Source organism: Dendropsophus ebraccatus, chromosome 4, assembly GCF_027789765.1.
Source record: "Dendropsophus ebraccatus isolate aDenEbr1 chromosome 4, aDenEbr1.pat, whole genome shotgun sequence".
In the NCBI taxonomy this organism is placed as follows: Eukaryota; Metazoa; Chordata; class Amphibia; order Anura; family Hylidae; genus Dendropsophus; species Dendropsophus ebraccatus.
The window spans coordinates 139102150-139121320 of record NC_091457.1 but is presented as its reverse complement, the minus strand read 5'-3'; the positions used below and the strand labels follow the sequence as shown (position 1 = coordinate 139121320).

General features: G+C 43.2%; 1 protein-coding gene across 1 annotated transcript in view; it reads left to right on the top strand.

The window, feature by feature from the left end:
• Positions 1-494: 494 nt before the first annotated feature.
• ATRIP (ATR interacting protein) overlaps positions 495-19171 on the top strand; it is a 32475-nt gene continuing 13798 nt past the window's right edge. The window contains exons 1-8 of the mRNA XM_069967180.1: positions 495-626; positions 3226-3625; positions 6959-7029; positions 7990-8160; positions 9332-9435; positions 13915-14069; positions 15466-15546; positions 16900-17026. Coding sequence (XP_069823281.1) covers positions 3244-3625; positions 6959-7029; positions 7990-8160; positions 9332-9435; positions 13915-14069; positions 15466-15546; positions 16900-17026 — 1091 coding nt within the window. The 5' untranslated portion in view covers positions 495-626; positions 3226-3243. The remainder of the gene's footprint in view (positions 627-3225; positions 3626-6958; positions 7030-7989; positions 8161-9331; positions 9436-13914; positions 14070-15465; positions 15547-16899; positions 17027-19171) is intronic.

The following is a 19171-nucleotide window of genomic DNA, read 5'->3' as shown; positions in this document are numbered from 1 at the left end:
TCGCTCGTCGTTTGATCGTTCGCTGCGTTTACACATACGATTATCGTTCGAAGTCGGTCGTTATCGCGCAAATTCGCACGATAATCGTCACGTGTAAACGCAGCATTAGACTCTATATAAAAAGGCCCTGACTGCCAATTACTTATTTAATAAAAGACTAATAGGAGACATATAATATCATATAATGTGGAAGAGCCATCACCTGCTGTTCATATAGGGTCTACACAGTTTTCGCAAAGTGTGAACTTGGTCAAACGTTTTTACAGCATCCCAACAAGCTTGAAGCTCTCTATATATACATATTATAAGAAAACCTGAGGCAGGAATAAGAAATGACGCGTCGGGTCTGACGCTACTTTGTTTCCCACAGAAACAGAAGTGACTGGAGCTCCTACGCCGAGGCTCTCCACTCCACAGCGCGTGCGCAGAACCAGCCAATCAGCTTCCCCGTCACATCTAGCGCGTTGGTGCGCTCTGTCAGAGGAGGCGGGAATTGACGCTGAGCGCTGATTGGCTAAACGTTTCCTGCGCTTTCCCCGGCTCAATGTGAAGCGTGTGACCGCCAAACTATGACTGGAAGTCAGGGAGAAGGGGAGGCCGGGCCCTGAGCCCTGGAGCCGAGCCAGGTACCGGGAGAGCACGGAGCAGCTCAGGCCTTATGGGTTATACACGTATATAATCGGGAGAGGCGTCAGGTGGATGTGCTGAGGACGTGAGGGGTGAATGAAGTTATTAATTGTATATATAGTGTATGCAGCTCCTATACAGACAGTGTATATACAGTGTATACAGCTCCTGTAGAGACAGTGTATATATAGTGTATACAGCTCCTATACAGACAGTGTACATACAGTGTATATATAGTGTATACAGCTCCTATACAGACGGTGTATACAGCTCCTATACAGACGGTGTATACAGCTCCTATACAGACGGTGTATACAGCTCCTATACAGACGGTGTATACAGCTCCTATACAGACGGTGTATACAGCTCCTATACAGACGGTGTATACAGCTCCTATACAGACGGTGTATACAGCTCCTATACAGACGGTGTATACAGCTCCTATACAGACGGTGTATACAGCTCCTATACAGACGGTGTATACAGCTCCTATACAGACGGTGTATACAGCTCCTATACAGACGGTGTATACAGCTCCTATACAGACGGTGTATACAGCTCCTATACAGACGGTGTATACAGCTCCTATACAGACGGTGTATACAGCTCCTATACAGACGGTGTATACAGCTCCTATACAGACGGTGTATACAGCTCCTATACAGACGGTGTATACAGCTCCTATACAGACGGTGTATACAGCTCCTATACAGACGGTGTATACAGCTCCTATACAGACGGTGTATACAGCTCCTATACAGACGGTGTATACAGCTCCTATACAGACGGTGTATACAGCGTGTATATAGCTCCTATACAGACAGTGTATACAGCTCCTGTAGATAGACAGTGTATATATAGTGTATACAGATAGTGTATATATAGTGTATACAGCTCCTATACAGACAGTGTATATATAGTGTATACAGCTCCTATAGTCACTGTGATACATTGTATATATAGTGTATACAGCTTCTATAGTCATTGTGATACATTGTATATATATATATAGTGTATACAGCTCCTATAGTCACTGTGATACATTGTATATATAGTGTATACAGCTTCTATAGTCATTGTGATACATTGTATATATATATAGTGTATACAGCTCCTATAGTCACTGTGATACATGGTATATATAGTGTATACAGATTCTATAGTCACTGTGATACATGGTATATATAGTGTATACAGCTCCTATAGAGACGGTGTATACAGCTCCTATAGTCATTGCGATACATTATATATAGCTCTTATTGTCGCAGTGTATATATAGTGTACACAGCTCCTATACTTAGTGATCATTGTGTATATATAGTGTATACAGCTCCTATAGAGACAGTGTATATAGCTCCTATAGTCACTGTGATACATTGTGTATGTGTGTATATATATGTATATATATATATATATATATATATATATACAGCTAATGGAGTCACAGTGATACATTGTATATAGAGGGTATACAGCTCCTAAAGAGACAGTGATACATTGTATATAGCTGTTATAGTCGCAGTGTATATAGCTCCTATAGTCACAGTTTTATATAAAAATTCATGCAGAATCCCAGGAAAGAAGAGTGGTGGCACTCACCAAGTATGGATAAAACATGTGAGAGCTGGAAGATGCGCTTAAAGTGACTGTACCACCAGGCCCAGGCTGAAGCACTGGAGGTGGTCGGACCCACCCTTAGTGGGAGGAAACCCTAGCCCCTCTATGATAGGGTTCCATTGATTCTAATGAAGTCATGTCATGGAGGGGCTGCGGTTTCTTCCCACTAAGGGTGGGTCCCATAAAGGTCCGATAGGAGTCTAGTCACCTTGTAGTGCCAGCTGGCTGTATATCGGAAGTGTATACAACTTCTATAATTCCATTGATACATTGTATATATAGTGTATACATTGGGACCCCAATGATCACAAGAACAGGGGAAAATTGTACTTGGAATGAATGGAGGGCACTGCTCAGTAGTGTTCACAATCCCTATGGAGATTGAATAACCACATGGTACAATTCAATTCATTCATTGGGGGGAGGGGGGTGGTATTATTCTTCAATTGGGATCCATAGGGGCTACGGCAGTCAGTTCCCCACTGAATAGCTTGTTACCTCCTGTCGATGGGAAATACATTTAGGAGATGGCAATACCCCTCTTTGTGGCTGGTACCTAGACTGCACACAGCTAAAAGTGGCAACTCAAGTGCTGGCATCAGTGACCAGCATATGCGTCAGCCATAGACTCATTTATCTGCGGCCTAATAGGAACTTCTCACCTTTGTTATGTTGCCCTCATTGATAGTGAATGTTTTCATTGGTCGTCACAGCTGTCCCCACCCACCCTTAATGATTGACATGCTCAGTGACTAGGAGGAGCGGGTGGCTAGTGGCGGCAGCATCCCTTAATATGGGTCTGACTATGTAAGTTCTACTAAAGTACTGTATGTATCTACACAATCGACAGACCTCCAGAAGCATCATGTCTGTCTCTATACTGTGTGGCCCTAAGTGGCAACAGTATAGACAAGGTAAAAGGTTCGCTTAAAAACTTTGCTTGTGTAGTCTCTAACCTTTCTCCTCTTCTGCTTCTTACAGGGGACCAGCCGGCACATTATGTCCATAAACCCCCTGTTTACAACAAAGAAAAGGGACCTGTCCGTGTTATACAGCGCACATAAGGCTAACTCCATCCCTGCGGGACATGCCCACTCCTCCTGCAATGATCAAAGAACGTTTCCTCCATCAAAACGTTACTGTTCGGGTATTACCGAATATAAAGCTATGGAGGATGTTTTTGGTGACGCGGAAGACTTCACAGCTGATGATTTAGAGGAAATTGACATCATAGCCTCCCAGGCTTATACACAGGATTTTGGGGCTACCAACACACATGCAAACCAAGTCCAGAGTAATACGACAGTAAAAAGTCGCCAGACATCTACCTTCCTACAGCCGCAAAGACCCGCACCACCGAAACGGGGGAGAGAGCTCCTGAGTATGTATTTAGTAATAAGATGTTTTGCCATTTGTAAGAAAGAGAATTCATAATCTTGTTTCTGCAGAATTATCCGTCAGGCAGTTTGGTCAAAAGACGGAGGAAGGTCTTATGCTTAACAGGAAAGACGTAAAGAGGTTGTTAAGGGAGATTTCAAACTCTCCCTGCTACCCTCCTTAGGCATAAAGCAATAAGTGGGAGGGGGGGGGGGTGTAAGGCTGCATTCACACATCTGTCCATTAGCTGAATGTACACACTTCAGCCCTTATGTTGGACGACTTGCATCAAAATATATTATGAGACCATGAGCTCCTGAACTGCTAGAACAGTGCACTGCTGGACTGACATGGTTGTAGTGTAGCCATAGCATAGTGTTTAAAGGGGTTATTCAGCATGGGGGCACTTTTTTGGGGGGACCGGGGAGGAAGTGGCTGAAATAAAAGAGGTCCACTCACCTCTCCGGTTCCAGCGGCGCTCCGGTTCCCGTCCGCTTCCTGGTGTCTGACGCCGCCCGAGACGCTACGTCTCAGGGCCACTCAGCCACTCAGTAAAGGAGGCGGGATCCGAGTGGACTTCAAACGGATCCCGCCTCCTTCACTGAGTGGCTGAGTGGCCCTGAGACGTAGCGTCTCGGGCGGCGTCAGACACCAGGAAGCGGACGGGAATCGGGGACCAGAGCGCCGCGATGAGTGACCCGCCGCTGGAACCGGGGAGGTGAGTGGACGTCTTTTATTTCAGCCACCTCCTCCCCGGTTCCCCCCAAAAAGTGCCCCCACGCTGGATAACCCCTTTAACTGCTCTGGAGCTCATGTTATATACAACGCACTTACATATATGGTGAATGTGTGAATCTTGCCTGTATGTGTTTTTTTTTGTCACAGGAAGGCATCATGGAGAGTTTAAAGGGAACCAATTGGGCTGATATGGTTCCCTGAACTGCTATATACAGCTCCTGCAGCTGCAGCAGGAGCTGTATAACAAAAAAAAAGGGCTTTAATCTCCCGGGCACGTGACGGCGGGGAGTTAGTCAGCGCGCTCCGAGAAGATGAATGACCGGCAGAGAGGTCTGTTACTGGCTGGTACGTGCCACGGCTGCTGCAGGAGCTATATACAGCAGTTCAGGGAACCATAATAGCCTGATTGGTTCCCTTTTAAGGGTCCTATTAGACAAATCGATTTTTACCGATTAACAATAAACAATCGCAAACGAGATTGTTTATCGTTAACCTGAAATCGTTCACCATATTACACAGAACGATAGCCGGTTGTTACGTTTGTTATAACGATCGTTACTACAAACGTTTATTCCATCTGATCCCAGCAAAAGAATGAACAAATGTGGAATTACACCCAACGATTAGTGAGCGAATGTGAAACTACAGTGAATTATTAACAAACGATTATCAGTGATTTAAGGGCCAAATCTAAATCAATGATTACCGACACGGAAACGATTTTTTGATCATTGCCTGCAGTTACACAGGACGGTTTATGTTTACATTCTAACGATATAACTGTTTTCCGCACAATAATCGTCCCGTGTAATAGGGCCCTAAGATTTTTCGGACAGTCTCTTTACGTAACTGAATCTGTATAGTGTGTAGGAAAGAATTAAAGGTGTTGGGGGGGGGGGGGGTTGTTTGAAGGCCTGAATCTAACCTTTAAAATACTTGTCCAGAAAAAACAGGGGCACTTTCTACCAGAAACAGTGCCGCAATGTGAACCAGCCCGGGATTAACATAGGTAAATATTGCTGAGTTTTTGGATCGAAAATCTGTAAAATTTGCTTATGTGAACATATTTAACCCCTTAACGACAAAGGGCATATATTTACGCCCTATTGTCGGTAAGGGGCTTCAGAACAGAGCTGCGCGGCGACCCCGCTCTGAACCGCCGCGATCCCGGGTGCTGCGTGTAGCCCGGGATAACTATACAGCAAAGATCTCAATGAGAGATCAAAGTGTATACACTAGAAGTCCCCCAGGGAGGCTTCTAGTGTATGTGTAAAAAAAAAAATAGTGTTGTTGTCAATAAAAAGCCCCCTCCCCTAATAAAAGTCTGAATCACCCCCCTTTTCCCAGGTTATAAATAAAAATAAATAAACATGTTTGCTATCGCCGCGTCCATAATCGCCCGAACTATTAATCACATTCCTGATCTCGCACGGTAAACGGCGTAAGCGCAAAAAAATCCCAAAGTGCAAAATTGCGCATTTTTGGTCACATCAAATCTAGAAAAATTGTAATAAAAAGCAATCAAAAAGTCACATATGCGCAATCAAGGTACCGATAGAAAGTAAACTTCATGGCGCAAAAAATAACACCTCATAGACCAAAGGATAAAAGCGTCATAAGCATGGGAAGGAAGCGATTTTAAGGAACATATTTGTGAACAATGGTTTGAATTTTTTACAGGCCATCAGATAAAAGAAAAGTTATACATGTTATATTTCGTTTTAATCTCAACAACTTGAGGAACATATATAACAAGTCAGTTTTACCCCAGGGCGAATGGGGTAAAAACAAATACCCCCCAAATAAACAAAATGCATTTTTTTTTTTCAATTTCACCACACATTTATTTATTTTTTTTCTGGTTTCGCAGTGTACTTTATGAAAAAATTCAGCCTGTCATTGCAAAGTACAATTAGTGGCGCAAAAAATAAGGGCTCATGTGGGTCTCTAGGTGAAAAAATGTTAGTGCTATGGCCTTTTAAGCACAAGGAGGAAAAAACAAAAACGCATAAATCGAAATTGGCTCCGTCCTTAAGTGGTTAAACAACAAAGAGCAACCAATCACTTATGAGCCATTCTCACAAACTTTTTTGATGGGGCATCTGTCTAGATATGTTGTTCTAAACCTAAACTGTCCCCATACACTCTATACTTAAGTGTGGCAAGACAGCCCCAGTCTTCCCCATATACTGTTCATGGCCTCCATTTATGATCAGTTCCTGATTTTGTTATTAGAAATTGCAATTGAAACCCTGAACGAACATATGAACACTCCTTTATTTACATTGACAAGTGTCCTATTTATAATTAAGAATTGCTGATCATATTATGTTAAATGACACAAAGTTTAGTCCACGCACAGTGAAGGGAATGTATCAATGCCTACACCACAGAACTGCTGCAATAAAGCTTCATTTTGCATAATAAATCTGAAAAAAAGTTAATATTTTTGAGTGAAATGAGACCTGTGCAGAAATTTTAGATTTTTTACACCAGAAAACGACCATGCCAAGTCTTGATAAATTTTACCAAGAGACCTTGTACTAGTTTAAGAGGCCAGCTGTAAGTTATAAAAACAAACCTCATTTTATTTCCGTAGATGCGCGCACTGGTAGCGAGACCTCCTCTGTCGACGTTTTTCAGTCTCAACATGAAGAACTAAAGCAAAAGGTAAATTTTTGGGGGATTCTGGCGTAAAGGAGACATTTGCATCTGCTGGCATACTTTACTGTGAGAAATTTTGACCCCGGACTATGGACCCATTTTAGTAATGGGTCCCAGTTTACAGATTTATTAAAGAGGTTGTCCCACTTTTAAAGAGGTATTGACATCTTGGCCATTTATGGCAGGATATGCCATAATTGTCCTCTAGATGCAGATCCTATTGCTTCAACCTCAACCTGCTTTAAACGGGTAGTGCGGCGCTAAAAAAATTCACACATAACACACATTACAAAGTTATACAACTTTGTAATGTATGTTATGTCTGTAAATCGCCCCCTTCCCCGTGTTCCCCCACCCCCGCACGTGTACCCGGAAGTGTGTGGTGCATTATACATTACCTGATCCGTGTCGAGGCCGTCTGCCATCTTGTGCCAAACGTCATCTTCGGACGGACGGCCGAATCGCTGCCGCCGCCCCCCCTCCGCCGCGTCATCAGCTGCTCAGCCGCAATTGGCTGAGCATAACTGTGCTCAGCCAATCGCGGCTGAGCACAGTTGTGACGCGGTGGAGGGGGGCGGCGGCAGCGATTCGTCCGTCCGAAGATGACGTTTGGCACAAGATGGTGGACGGCCTCGACACGGATCAGGTAATGTATAATGCATCACACACTTCCGGGTACACTGGCGGGGGTGGTGGGACACGGGGAAGGGGGTGATTCACAGACATAACATACATTACAAAGTTGTATAACTTTGTAATGTGTGTTATTCTGTGAATATTTTTTTTAGCGCCGCACTACCCCTTTAAGAATGAGGGCTATACAATGCCTTATGTTGATCACTAGGTGTAATATCATCCTAAGGAAGTTGATATGGGTCACAATTTTCTACTTTAACATCTATAAACTTAACTTGGGCTGTGGAAAAAAGCAGCTAAGTTTTTGTCTTTATTTCTTATTACTTACAGCTAAAGATTCTGCAGGACAATATTATTGTCAAGAATGGCGAAATTAAAGTCTTGCGAGATGCCTTGCGTCAAACAGAGTCTAGCCTTGAGCAGCAAAGAATCACTCACGCCTTGTTGGAAAAAGAGAAGACTCAAGCGCAGTGTGAGAAAGAAAAAGAATTGCAGAAAAAGGTAAGTGCCAGAAATGGGGATTGTCAGCTCGTTGTGACAGCTCTCATGGCCAGTAGACATACATAATGTAATCTGTCCAGTGGTACACGCCACAGATGAGTGAATCTACTGTAGGAATGAAGTGTATCGCTTCGTTCCTATCTGCATTCTTCTCATTGGGCTGCAGACTTTGAAGTCTGCTCCGCTCCGTGCCGCTTCTCCCTAGGTGCTAGGAAAAGATGGATCCAGTCCTGGGCTATTCGAGAGAAGTTTCCATTACTAGATCCATCTTTTCCCAACACCTGGGGAAGAGCAGCACGGAGCGGAGCAGACTTTAAAGTCTGCTGCCCCATGAGAAGAATGCAGATAGGAACAAAGCGATTCACTTCATTTCTACTGTAGACTGGTTCATCTCTAGTATACACTCTTTAAATACAGGTGACAAATTATATTTGTATTGTTTTAGAATACAGTGTCTTATAGTTTTGCAGTCTGCTCTTGAGAGGTCAGAGATGCAGGAGTAATTGTGCAATTGTCACTAGTAATGAAAGAAAAAGGTTTTGACGTATAACATTTTGATCAAATAAAAAAATAATAATTTAAGAGTGCCTTCACATGGAGCAAGATCCTATCAGTTCCTATGTGAATACATACTTGCAGCGGATCTTTCAGACTGCTGCAAGTATGTAAATCACCCGCCATTTTAACCCACATGCTGCCTGCACATGCATCACCCCTCCTCAATCTGGCTTGCTGCACGGGGTCCCGGCTTCCTGCTCCTCCACCCAGCCAATCAGTACGTTGCCAAGCCACAGCCACGGATTGCCTTGGCGGGAGAGCAGAAAGCTGGATTGAGGGCGGGTGATGTAACTGTGTGGGTTAAAGGGGTGGGTGATTTATATACTTGCAGCGGTCTAAAAGATCTGCTGCAAGTATATATTCACATAGGAACTGACAGGACCTTGGATTGCAACGGATCTCGCTGCAAAACTTGCAGTGAGAAATCCGCTGCGTTCTGTTACAAGTGAAGGCACTCTTAAAAACGTATTTTTAGAATTTGATCTGATTGCAAAAAGTAATGCCCAACAAAGTGTTTTTGTTCAGTCAATGTTTTTTGGTTTTAAGTACATTTTATCTTGTATAAATTATAGTGTATCGTTTTGATGTTTTATTTTTTTTTTTTAAATCCCAGATTCAGTCTTTGCAGTCAGAGCTACAATTTAAAGATGCAGAGATGATTGAACTGAAGACAAAACTGCAGAGCTGTGAGCGGAGACCTGTGGTGCCACAACTTAGGTAAGGTCCTTTTAATTATCTTAGTATCTTGTCAGGCATGTGTAAAACTTAGTTTTAAGAAGAACATTGATTTTGTATGCAATACTCAAAGCCACTTGTCCCTAGAGCTTATGCATATGGCTGTATGTCAGTTCTGTATAGGGCTGTCCAGGGTCCATAAGCATGCACAAATCCAGGAAAAATAATTTGGTGTGGTACATGAAGCTTTGTGTGTCGTAAGGTATCAACTCCTAGAGGCATTGCTTTTAGGAGAGGATTTCTCTACACGCAAAACTTGTATGGTCTGTATGGTTTTTCTACTAAAGCACCTCACAAACTTTTATCCTCTTGAGCTCTGTTGGGTACAGGGCTGTGGAGTCGATAAGCCACAGCTCCCACTCAGACTTCAGATTTTGTCAGGGACCGACTCAATCTTTCATAAATAGCCATTCAGACACCAGGGAGTTATTTATTACACTGATGTACAGTAGATCTGGCTCAGCAGCTTCTGTGTGATGTCCTACATGATCCTGGGGCAACGTCTGAGTGAATAAGGCAAAGATATAAAGCAGATTCTCCTGTGTGTGCAAAGGATGCAGCCAGTCTTCAGCCTCCATGTCCTGAACAACTCAGAAGTAGACTAGATAGAGCAGGTGGTCTTTTCCTGCTTACAATCTTCCATGTTTTTAAATAAATATTCACCATACACACATAAAAATTGCTAACAATGCCAGATCCCTGTTATATAGAGGGGCCTGCCATAGGCCCAGGTTTATCAGCTCTCTCTCAGCATCCTCACTCTTGATTCTTCACAGCCCCACAGGAACTACCCGCTCAGCCAGTCAGGGACTGCAGCTTTGTCCTGCCTCACTTACGGATTGGTTGAGTGGGTCAGTGACATCACAGGTTTGGTAGCCCAGAGGGGGACCATGAGCCCTGATGCTGCACTGCGGGGGCATGGAAACAGGGTAAATAGGACTTCTTTAATATGATCCCACCACCCCCTATTCCCTCTGAATTTTTCACTGTTGCCAAGAATAAACTTTTAAAGGGGTTATCCAGTGCTACAAAAACATGGCCACTTTCTTTCAGAGACAACATGACTCTTGTCTCCAGTTCAGCATTTTGCAAGTAAGCTCCATTCACTTCAATGGAACTGAGCAGCAAAACCCCGCCCAAGCTGAAGAAGCTGCCTTTGGAGGAAAGTGGCCATGTTTTTGTAGCGCTGGATAACCCCTTTAATTTCTGCCTCTTTCACTAACACACACAGCCTGCTGCAGCCATAGCACACACACACACACACACACACAGCCTGCGGCAGCCGTAGCGCGCACAATCTTCTCCCGGAGAGGAAACGCCACACTGAGGACAGAGGTTACTGCTACACTTCTTGTGGCTTCTCCTCTTCCTTCGCTATATTACACAGCATATATTCATATTACACTGCTGCTCAAATACAATCACCTCTCCCCCCAAACAAAGGACAATTCCAGCTTAGAAACAAACTACCAAATAGTGACCGACAACTTTTCCCCTGACCACCCCCATCTCATAGGGCCAGTGCATTAGTACTGATATTTGGAGGAAAGGTCCTTAGATTGATAGAACATAAAATATATTGATGAGTAACATTTATAAAATTCCCATGAAAACTTAATTATAACATTTTGAAAGATTTATTTATTTTTTTAATGGTGTAGTCAGTAAATTTTTTCAACTCCGGCCAAAACTAGCTCCCAATCCACAGCCCTGGTTGTGTGTACGTGGCCTTGTATCCTGTAAATTTCCTGTTCAGTTTAGAGGGTTTATTCCAAAATTAAAAGTTATAACTTCCTGATTGGTGGGGGTCCAACTTCTGCGTTACCCCCTGATCGTGAGAATGGAGGGCAGCTGTCCCCAGAATAATTGCCTTCAGCCACCCCCTTTACTTCTAAACATTACGAAGCACTGGACTTGACTTAGAAGTCGGTTTAATAATGAACGGATGAGTGGCCGTGCATATGGGGTGCCACTCTATTCATCCAGGGGACAATTGACTTCAGCTTTCTGAGCTACTTATATAATGTTGGGATAACCATTTCATTTTCTGAGAATAGTTAAAGGGGTGTTTTCATCCTAGGCTACATTCAGAAGTCCGCAAACTTGTGGACCTTACGGACGCGGAAGGGACATGATGGATTCTTTCACCACCCAACAAGATATTGAGACATCATGCCGGCTGGGGAAAGAATCAATCACGTCTAGATGTAGCCTTGACTTGTTACCTCCTAGCTCCAGCCCCATCGATCCAGAGAACAGGGACACATTCGTCCCACAATAAAGGAAGCGCCCGCTGTTCACCATTCATTCTCTATTGGGTCACCAGATACTTCTGAGTTCAGTCAGGACCGTGCAGGTGAGTGCTCTGTGCCCTGTGGGTCAATTGTGCTCCCATTCTCAGGAATACACTGTCAATGACATCTGAGCTTTGTTAGTTTTAACTTTTACAGATTTGTCATTGCAAATGCAATTTACACCAAAAACTGACGCACATTAATTTTTATTTTTTTTTTACACTTTTTAGCTTTGTATGACAAAGGGGTGTGACACCTTTTAAAAGGAAGTCTGTTTAACAAAAGGGTCATGGCCTATATGCGGCAAACCTTTGGTGCTCTATTCTGGTACGCACAACGTTGGTGCTCAAATATGCAAAATTTATCACTGTGAAAAAAGAGAGTTTTAGTTAATCTGCGTCACGGTGTCCAGGTGTTATGGCTAATGCGTAGTCCTATATCTCTAAGGACTTCACACATCAGTATAAACATTGCCTATATGGAATACTTTCTTGTCTTTTGGAGTGTGCTTTGGATTAGATCTGGAGCTTTGCTTAAAATGTCAAGTGATTCTATACTAAGGTTGGTATGCTCGTCCATTAAAATAATGTAGATCTATATTAGACTTGTGCAGTTCCTGTGTGCATTGTGTGTTTCTGAATTTATATGAATCCTTCTGCCCCCTCATCCTGTAAGGATTGTATAATTTAGCAGCATTCTCTACATGCTCACAGCCGCCTAGCAAACCTCTTACCTCATTCACACCTAATTAAACCTAAAGCAGTTAAAGTCTTAATTTACTTCAACCTCAAATGGAACGACTGGCGCCTGAGCCAGTAACAGAGCAATGACGTCAATGCTATAGACAGTAGCTGAGAACAATGAAGGGGAGGTGGGGCTGCTGGTGTAAGTGAGCAGCGCTGGTTGCTTCCCTCGGGACAACCTGGATATCTGCAGGAATAATGAACAGGAGAGGGATGTAAAATGACCCACTTGGGTCCATTTTATGCAAGTACTTTTTTTTTTTTTAATTAGATTCAGTTTTTTTAAGTTTTGCACTTTACAGGCAAAAATAAAGTAATTAACATAATCACCTAGAAAACATTGTTATTTTTCAGAAAACTTTGCAGTTGTCATGTATATAGCCAACATATGACATCATGGCTGGACTTGCAATAAGCAGTAAGTGTTCCAGCTCAGGATAAGCTGTCATGTAGGGGTGTGCACTGGTTTTATCTCCCCTGTTCCCATTAAAATAAGCCAAGCTTGTGGGTTTACCATGGCAAGAGATATCAGGACAGTATGGGCAGCTTTAGTGATGTCATTTACAGACTGAACAGGGGATACAATGACCTGCATGTCTACAGCTATAAAGCTAACTATCATGCATTAGATCACCTGTGTGTGCAGAGAGGAGGACTATAAGGCATCGGTAATGTCTGTTCTCATATTATTATACAAACGGGAAAACGTAAACCTTTGGAAATAAAGCCCCTATTCCACGGGTCGTTAGAGGAGCAAACGAGCGCTCTCAGCGCTCGTTTGCTCCCCGTTCCCCGCTCGCTGCCGCCGCTATCATTGCGGCTGCAGCGAGCGGGTGGGTGCGGGAGTGGGCGGCGGGGAGCTGCGGGGGGGCTGCCCGGGTGATCGCTAGATCGTCCGGGCAGCCCATAGGATATAGCAGCGTCTGCTGCCGACGCTCCTATTCAATGGAGCGACGGCAGCAGATCGCTGCTATATCAGTCGCTTGTTTTTCAACATGTTGAAAAACAAGCGACTGCAACGATCAGCCGACATGAACGATGTCGGCTGATCGTTGCACTCTATTCCACGGGACGATTATCGTCCGAATACGGACGATAATCGTTCCGTGGAATAGGGCCTTAAGACATTGGATGCGAAACAACAAACAGCTTTTTGCCATGGCATGTTGTGACAGACTTGTACGTTGTGTAGTGGCTATCCTGGGTTACTGCACTTCAATGGGAGCTGCAGTAACCCAGCACAGCCTCTACACAATGTGTGAAGCTGTCCAAATCCTGCTTTGTCCACTGTGTGTATACGGGATGCATATACACAGGGGCTGTAGTAGGAATCATTCATGTCTGAAGTAGGTTTATTTTTACTTAGCTCTTCAGTGTTAAAGTATGTTTGTTTTTGTTTATTTTTACATTGTTTTACACTTTAGTCCCAAGAAGAGTCCATCAGTAAAGCTTGAATCATGTTCTTCACCTCAACCAGGAAAGAGCGGTTTCCCCACCAAGGAGTCTTTTAGGGCCAGTACCAGTTTAAAACTGCAAACGCCCTTGTCTCCTCTGCTCATGCATCTTCCAGTTAGGACAGGTAAGATTATGCATCATCCTTCATGCAGTCTTCTCTCATCTCACACAGTCTTCAGAATTGACCATTCATAACATATGGACATCTTTCGAAGAATAGTCCTAACTTTAGTAAATTCAGCATGGTGGAGGGTAGCAATACAGATCTGATATCGGATACCATTGAGGATTGCCAGTGTACTGGTTTTCACTGGTTTTTAAGGGGATAATTCTTTTGTTCAGGCTGTCAAGGTGAGTAATTTCATAGGTGTTCCCCCAGTTGTACACAGCTAAATGTTCACTGTACTGTACAGTGTTAGGTCCAACATCCAGGCATATCCTCAGGATATGAAATTAATAACTCAGTGGAATCATGGAATGTGGACTCCTATGACCCCTGCTGATCAGAAGTTCAGCACAGCCATGGTGAAAGCACTACACAGTGCACTGGGCTGTAAGTGGTTGGCTTCATTCACTGTGTATTGGCAGAGCGTGGTTATTACAGCCTAGCTACCTTTAAAGGGATACTCTGGTGACATTTTTTTCTTTTAAATCAACTGGTGTCAGGAAGTTAAACAGATATTTAATTTACTTCTATATAAAAATCTCAAGTCTTCCAGTATTTATCAGCTGCTGTATGTCCTGCAGGAAGTGGTGTTTTCTTTTTAGTCAGAGAAAGTGCTCTCTGCTGCCACCTCTGTCACCGTCAGGAAGTGTCCAGAGCAGGAGATGTTTTCTGTGGGGATTTGCTACTGCTCTGGACAGTTCCTGTCACAGACAGAGGTGGCGGCAGACAACACTGTGTATGACTGGAAAGCATGCAACACTTCCTGCAGGACATAAGGCTCATAAGTACTGGAAGACTTGGGATTTTTAAATGAAAGTAAATTACAAATCTTTGCCAGAGTTCTCCATCTGCTTCTGGCCTTGTTCTTTGTGTAGTGCACAACTGTGCTAAGCAGCTGATTTGTGTCGTCACCCTCTTGCCCGATCAGCGATTGATTGGCTTATCCTGAGGATAGGCATCAGTTGTATCGGCCTGGCAATCGCCTTAACAAAGATATATAACAAAACTATACGCCATTCTGGGGCTCAGACTATGGTGTTTAGTTCCATGCTTCTATGGTGATGAGTATCTAATTACTGGGGGCCTACAGCTGGGACCGGCACAGATCACAAGGACATGGTCACTTCTCCCCCAAGGAAATGGAGTGACTGTGTACACGTTAGACCACAGCAGTATTTACTTGTTATAGTACTGAGTATATAAATGTGAACCTACTTATATGGTATTCATTGGTAGGCCTTTGCTTATTTATTAATAGTTCTGTAAGTATTAACTAGTTAATTTCCAATGTAACCATTTGTTATACTGTATCTAATCTAATGACTAAAAGCAGATTTTTTTTTTTTTATTGTAGACACTGAAGCTTTAAATACATCAGTGAAGGCAGCAAAAGTATTTTCTACTTCTTACTGCAAACAGAGCATGGACAGACAAGGTGTGTACCTAGCATCTCGGCAAAGTAAAGATACCCCTTTTACAGTTTTTGCAGTCACGTATAATCTGCATAGAACAATTTTAATTATTCTTAGAATACCCCTTCAACAGCTCTGGGTAAATTCACACTGCACTACCAGTGTACACTTATTGATTACATTTACATGAGCGTTAAAAATATCTACAGGTATGGGCGATTGATACCACTGTCTGAGGCATCTGTGTTAAGGTGCCCATACATTTCATGCTAAAGTTGGCTGAATCCATTGCAGGCGGATTTGGCTGACAGTATAAGACCTTAGGAAACCTCGGCTCTCCAGCTGTTGATAAACTACAACTCTCATCATGCCTAGGCAGCCAGAGCTTTAGCTTTGGCTGTCCAGGCATGATGGGAGCTGTAGTTTTTAAACAGCTGGAGAGCCACGTTTCCCTACCCCTGGTATAAGGTGTCCCATACACCATACAGTTTTTCCACCAATAGATGATGGTGGTGGAGAGAAGGGTCGGACATACTGGATTTTTGCCACCTGTTCCCCTTATTTTTCCCTGGCAGGGATAAGCTGGCGCCAGGGTTGTCTGGTTGTGGTTTCCCCCTCACTGTAGCCTGCTGCATTGTGAATTGCACTATGGTCTGTAAAATATAAAAAGTCGACCTAAGTGTCCTATTACATGGAAAGATTATCTTGCAGAAAATGGTTAAATCGTTCAAATTTAATCAATAATCTTTCCTTGTATATCCTGGCAACGTTCAAATAACTAACGGAAATTTGTTCATATGTTGATTGCATCTTTTGAAGTGACCATAAAATCATCATTAATCGTTCGCAAATGTCCAAAATTCACAATATGGCGTTCACCTGCACACAGCAAGCGTGTTTTAAACAAATATGTCCTTGATCATGGCTCAGTGGGCGCTGCAGGGAGGATGAGCAGCGGACAGAACCTCCACCTTCGTGTTAACGTTATAGTTGCCTTTGGCTTCTTTATCAAACAGGTTGTGAAAATAAACTTTGCAAATTGTGACTTGTAGAGTGATTTGTACTCTGCCTCAGGTGTCAATGAGAGGAGAGCAGCAGAACTGTCTGGCTCCCCCTTGTGTTCACACTTATGTATATAGCAGTTCCTGACTTTAACACGTAATTGTGCTACCCTCCACAAAATGAGTAGCGTGATTGTGTCCGTCAATCTGTAAAAAGCCTATTATGCAATTACTGTATAAGCAATCCAGTACACATTACAAGTAGAGCTGTATTTTAAGGAACAAAACATCAAAACTACTATTATTAAAAACTTAAAAAAAAAAAAGAGCGAGTCTGTAAACATTTTTACATGGCTTTTTTTTCTTCTTCAACAGGTTCTGTCCTCCTAAGTACTTTAATGCAACAGTCGGAGCCCCGTGGTCGTCCCGGTCTCTACCACCTTCTTAGCAGTAATGTGGTTGGCCTACAAACCTCTTCTATACAGAGAGCCCAATCGAGCAAGTAAGCAGAGATCAGTGAAACCTTGGATTACGAACATAATTCGTTCCAGAAACGTGCTTGTAATCCAAATTACTTATATATCAAAGCAAATTTTCCCATAAGAAATAGTTGAAACACAGATGATTCGTTCCACAACCCAAATAAGGTGGGTGTGGTGTTCTGTATCAATAAACAACTCTATCAGTAAAGAAGGGGTTAATCAGTTAACTCTTCCTATACACACAACTCCCCAGGTGCTGGTAACTAGTGCTGGCTGGCTGGAGTAGCTGTTGTTCAAGGGGTTAATTTATGGGTCAGAGGGAAGCGGCGGTGACGTAGACGGGCACCAAAGGAGAGCCGGAAGGTGTCAGATCACCAGAAGAGCTGATCAGGTAGTAGTGGGTTAAAATGAGAGCGCTTTCTACCCAGTACTATGTCAGGATAGGGATACAGTGGGGGGGAGGGGGGGCTTCTATTAAGAAATCTTGCTTATTTACAGAGTTACAATTTCTAAAAAGCTGTTAGCTTGTCTTGCAAAACGCTCTCCTACCAAGATACTTGTAATCCAAGGTTACTGGCTGGCTGTGGCAGGAAGTAAAACTAAAAGTGCTTTGTCCTGTTGTATAGAGAAGCGAAATTGGTGACTTTGTTTTACAGTTAGCTCATTGTATATACCCACCTACGTATATATTACATGGTTTATATTTTATATACCACTGTGTTTCCACCTGTGACTGTGGCTGACGTATTGGTGGCAATTCAAAGGGGGGTTCAAACAAAATGTATTGGTCGACACTGCAATCAGTATGACATAACTTCTAGCAAAGTCCTTCTACAAGTACCCCAGTGGGTAGATGCTTTTATATAGGGTAGATGCCCCCCCAATAGGAAGAGAGTTCTCTTCCTTTAGATAAATGCCTCCAGTAGGTACATAATCCTGACTGATCACGGACGTGGAATGCATGTACCGGAGTCCCCCCGCGCCCGGACAGCATCTGTAACTAGATGCTGGGAGCGGGGGAGACTGTATTCATAAGCGCCGCGCTGTAATGAATCAGCTGCGCGGTGCTCTTACTACAGCGCGTCGCTTATGAATACAGTCTCCCCCGCTCCCAGCATCTAACAGTCTCCCTGTTGCAAAGGGAGAGATCACCACAGAAAATTTTTATTAAAGTATTTTATTGCCCCCCAAAAGTTTTATACAAATTACCAAGTCCTACTCTATTGTGTGCGTATTGGACCATAAATAGGGAAATACCAGGGTGGCCCCATTTGCATCAAAAGGCCCTATTCCACCAACAGATCTGACAACAGATTTATTTGCCAAAGATTTGAAGCCAAACCCAGGAGTGGATTTGAAAAGAGAAAAAAATCCAGTCTTTCCTTTATGACCTGTTCTCTGATTATAGTCTTTTCCTGGGTTTGGCTTCAAATCTTTGGTAGATAATCTGTCGTCAGATCTGTTGGTGTAATAGGGCTTAAAGTCTAATGGTGCGTTTACACAGACAGATTTATCGGACAGATCTTTTAAGCCAAAGCCAAGAACAGACTATAAACAGAAAATCAGTCATAAAGGAAAGACTGGGATCCATCCTCTTTTCAAATCCACTCCTGGCTTTGGCTTCAAAAATCTGTCAGATAAATCTCTGTGTAAATGCACCATTACTCTGTTGCGAGTATTGTGACATGACAAGGGTTTACCAAAGCCAGGCATCCATCCACAGACAGCTTTTTTGGGGTATTGGCTTCCCTGAGCTCAGGGGTTGTTGTGTTTCGTTGGTCTATTTGTCATTACCCCATTAGCCAGAATCCTGCTCCACACTGACAAGGGGCAATACTCTGAAACAGCTGTCTGTGGATGGATGCCTCGGCTTTGGTAACCCTTGTCCTGTCACAAAACTCGCAGCTGAGTTGGACTTTGATGCAAATGGGGCCAACCTGGTATTTCCCTGTTTGTGTCCCGATTCCTTCCCTGGAGGGATATCTGGCTATTCCTGTATTTTGAGACGCGCAACTGAGCCTCCATGGACCCCTTTTTTGCAGATTAAAATTTTAGAGAGGGCAATGTATCAATGGAGACTCTTAATGGTGCGTTCACACCTACAGGATCTGCAGCTGATTTTCTGCAGCAGATTTCATTTAAATAACTGAACACAGCATCAAATC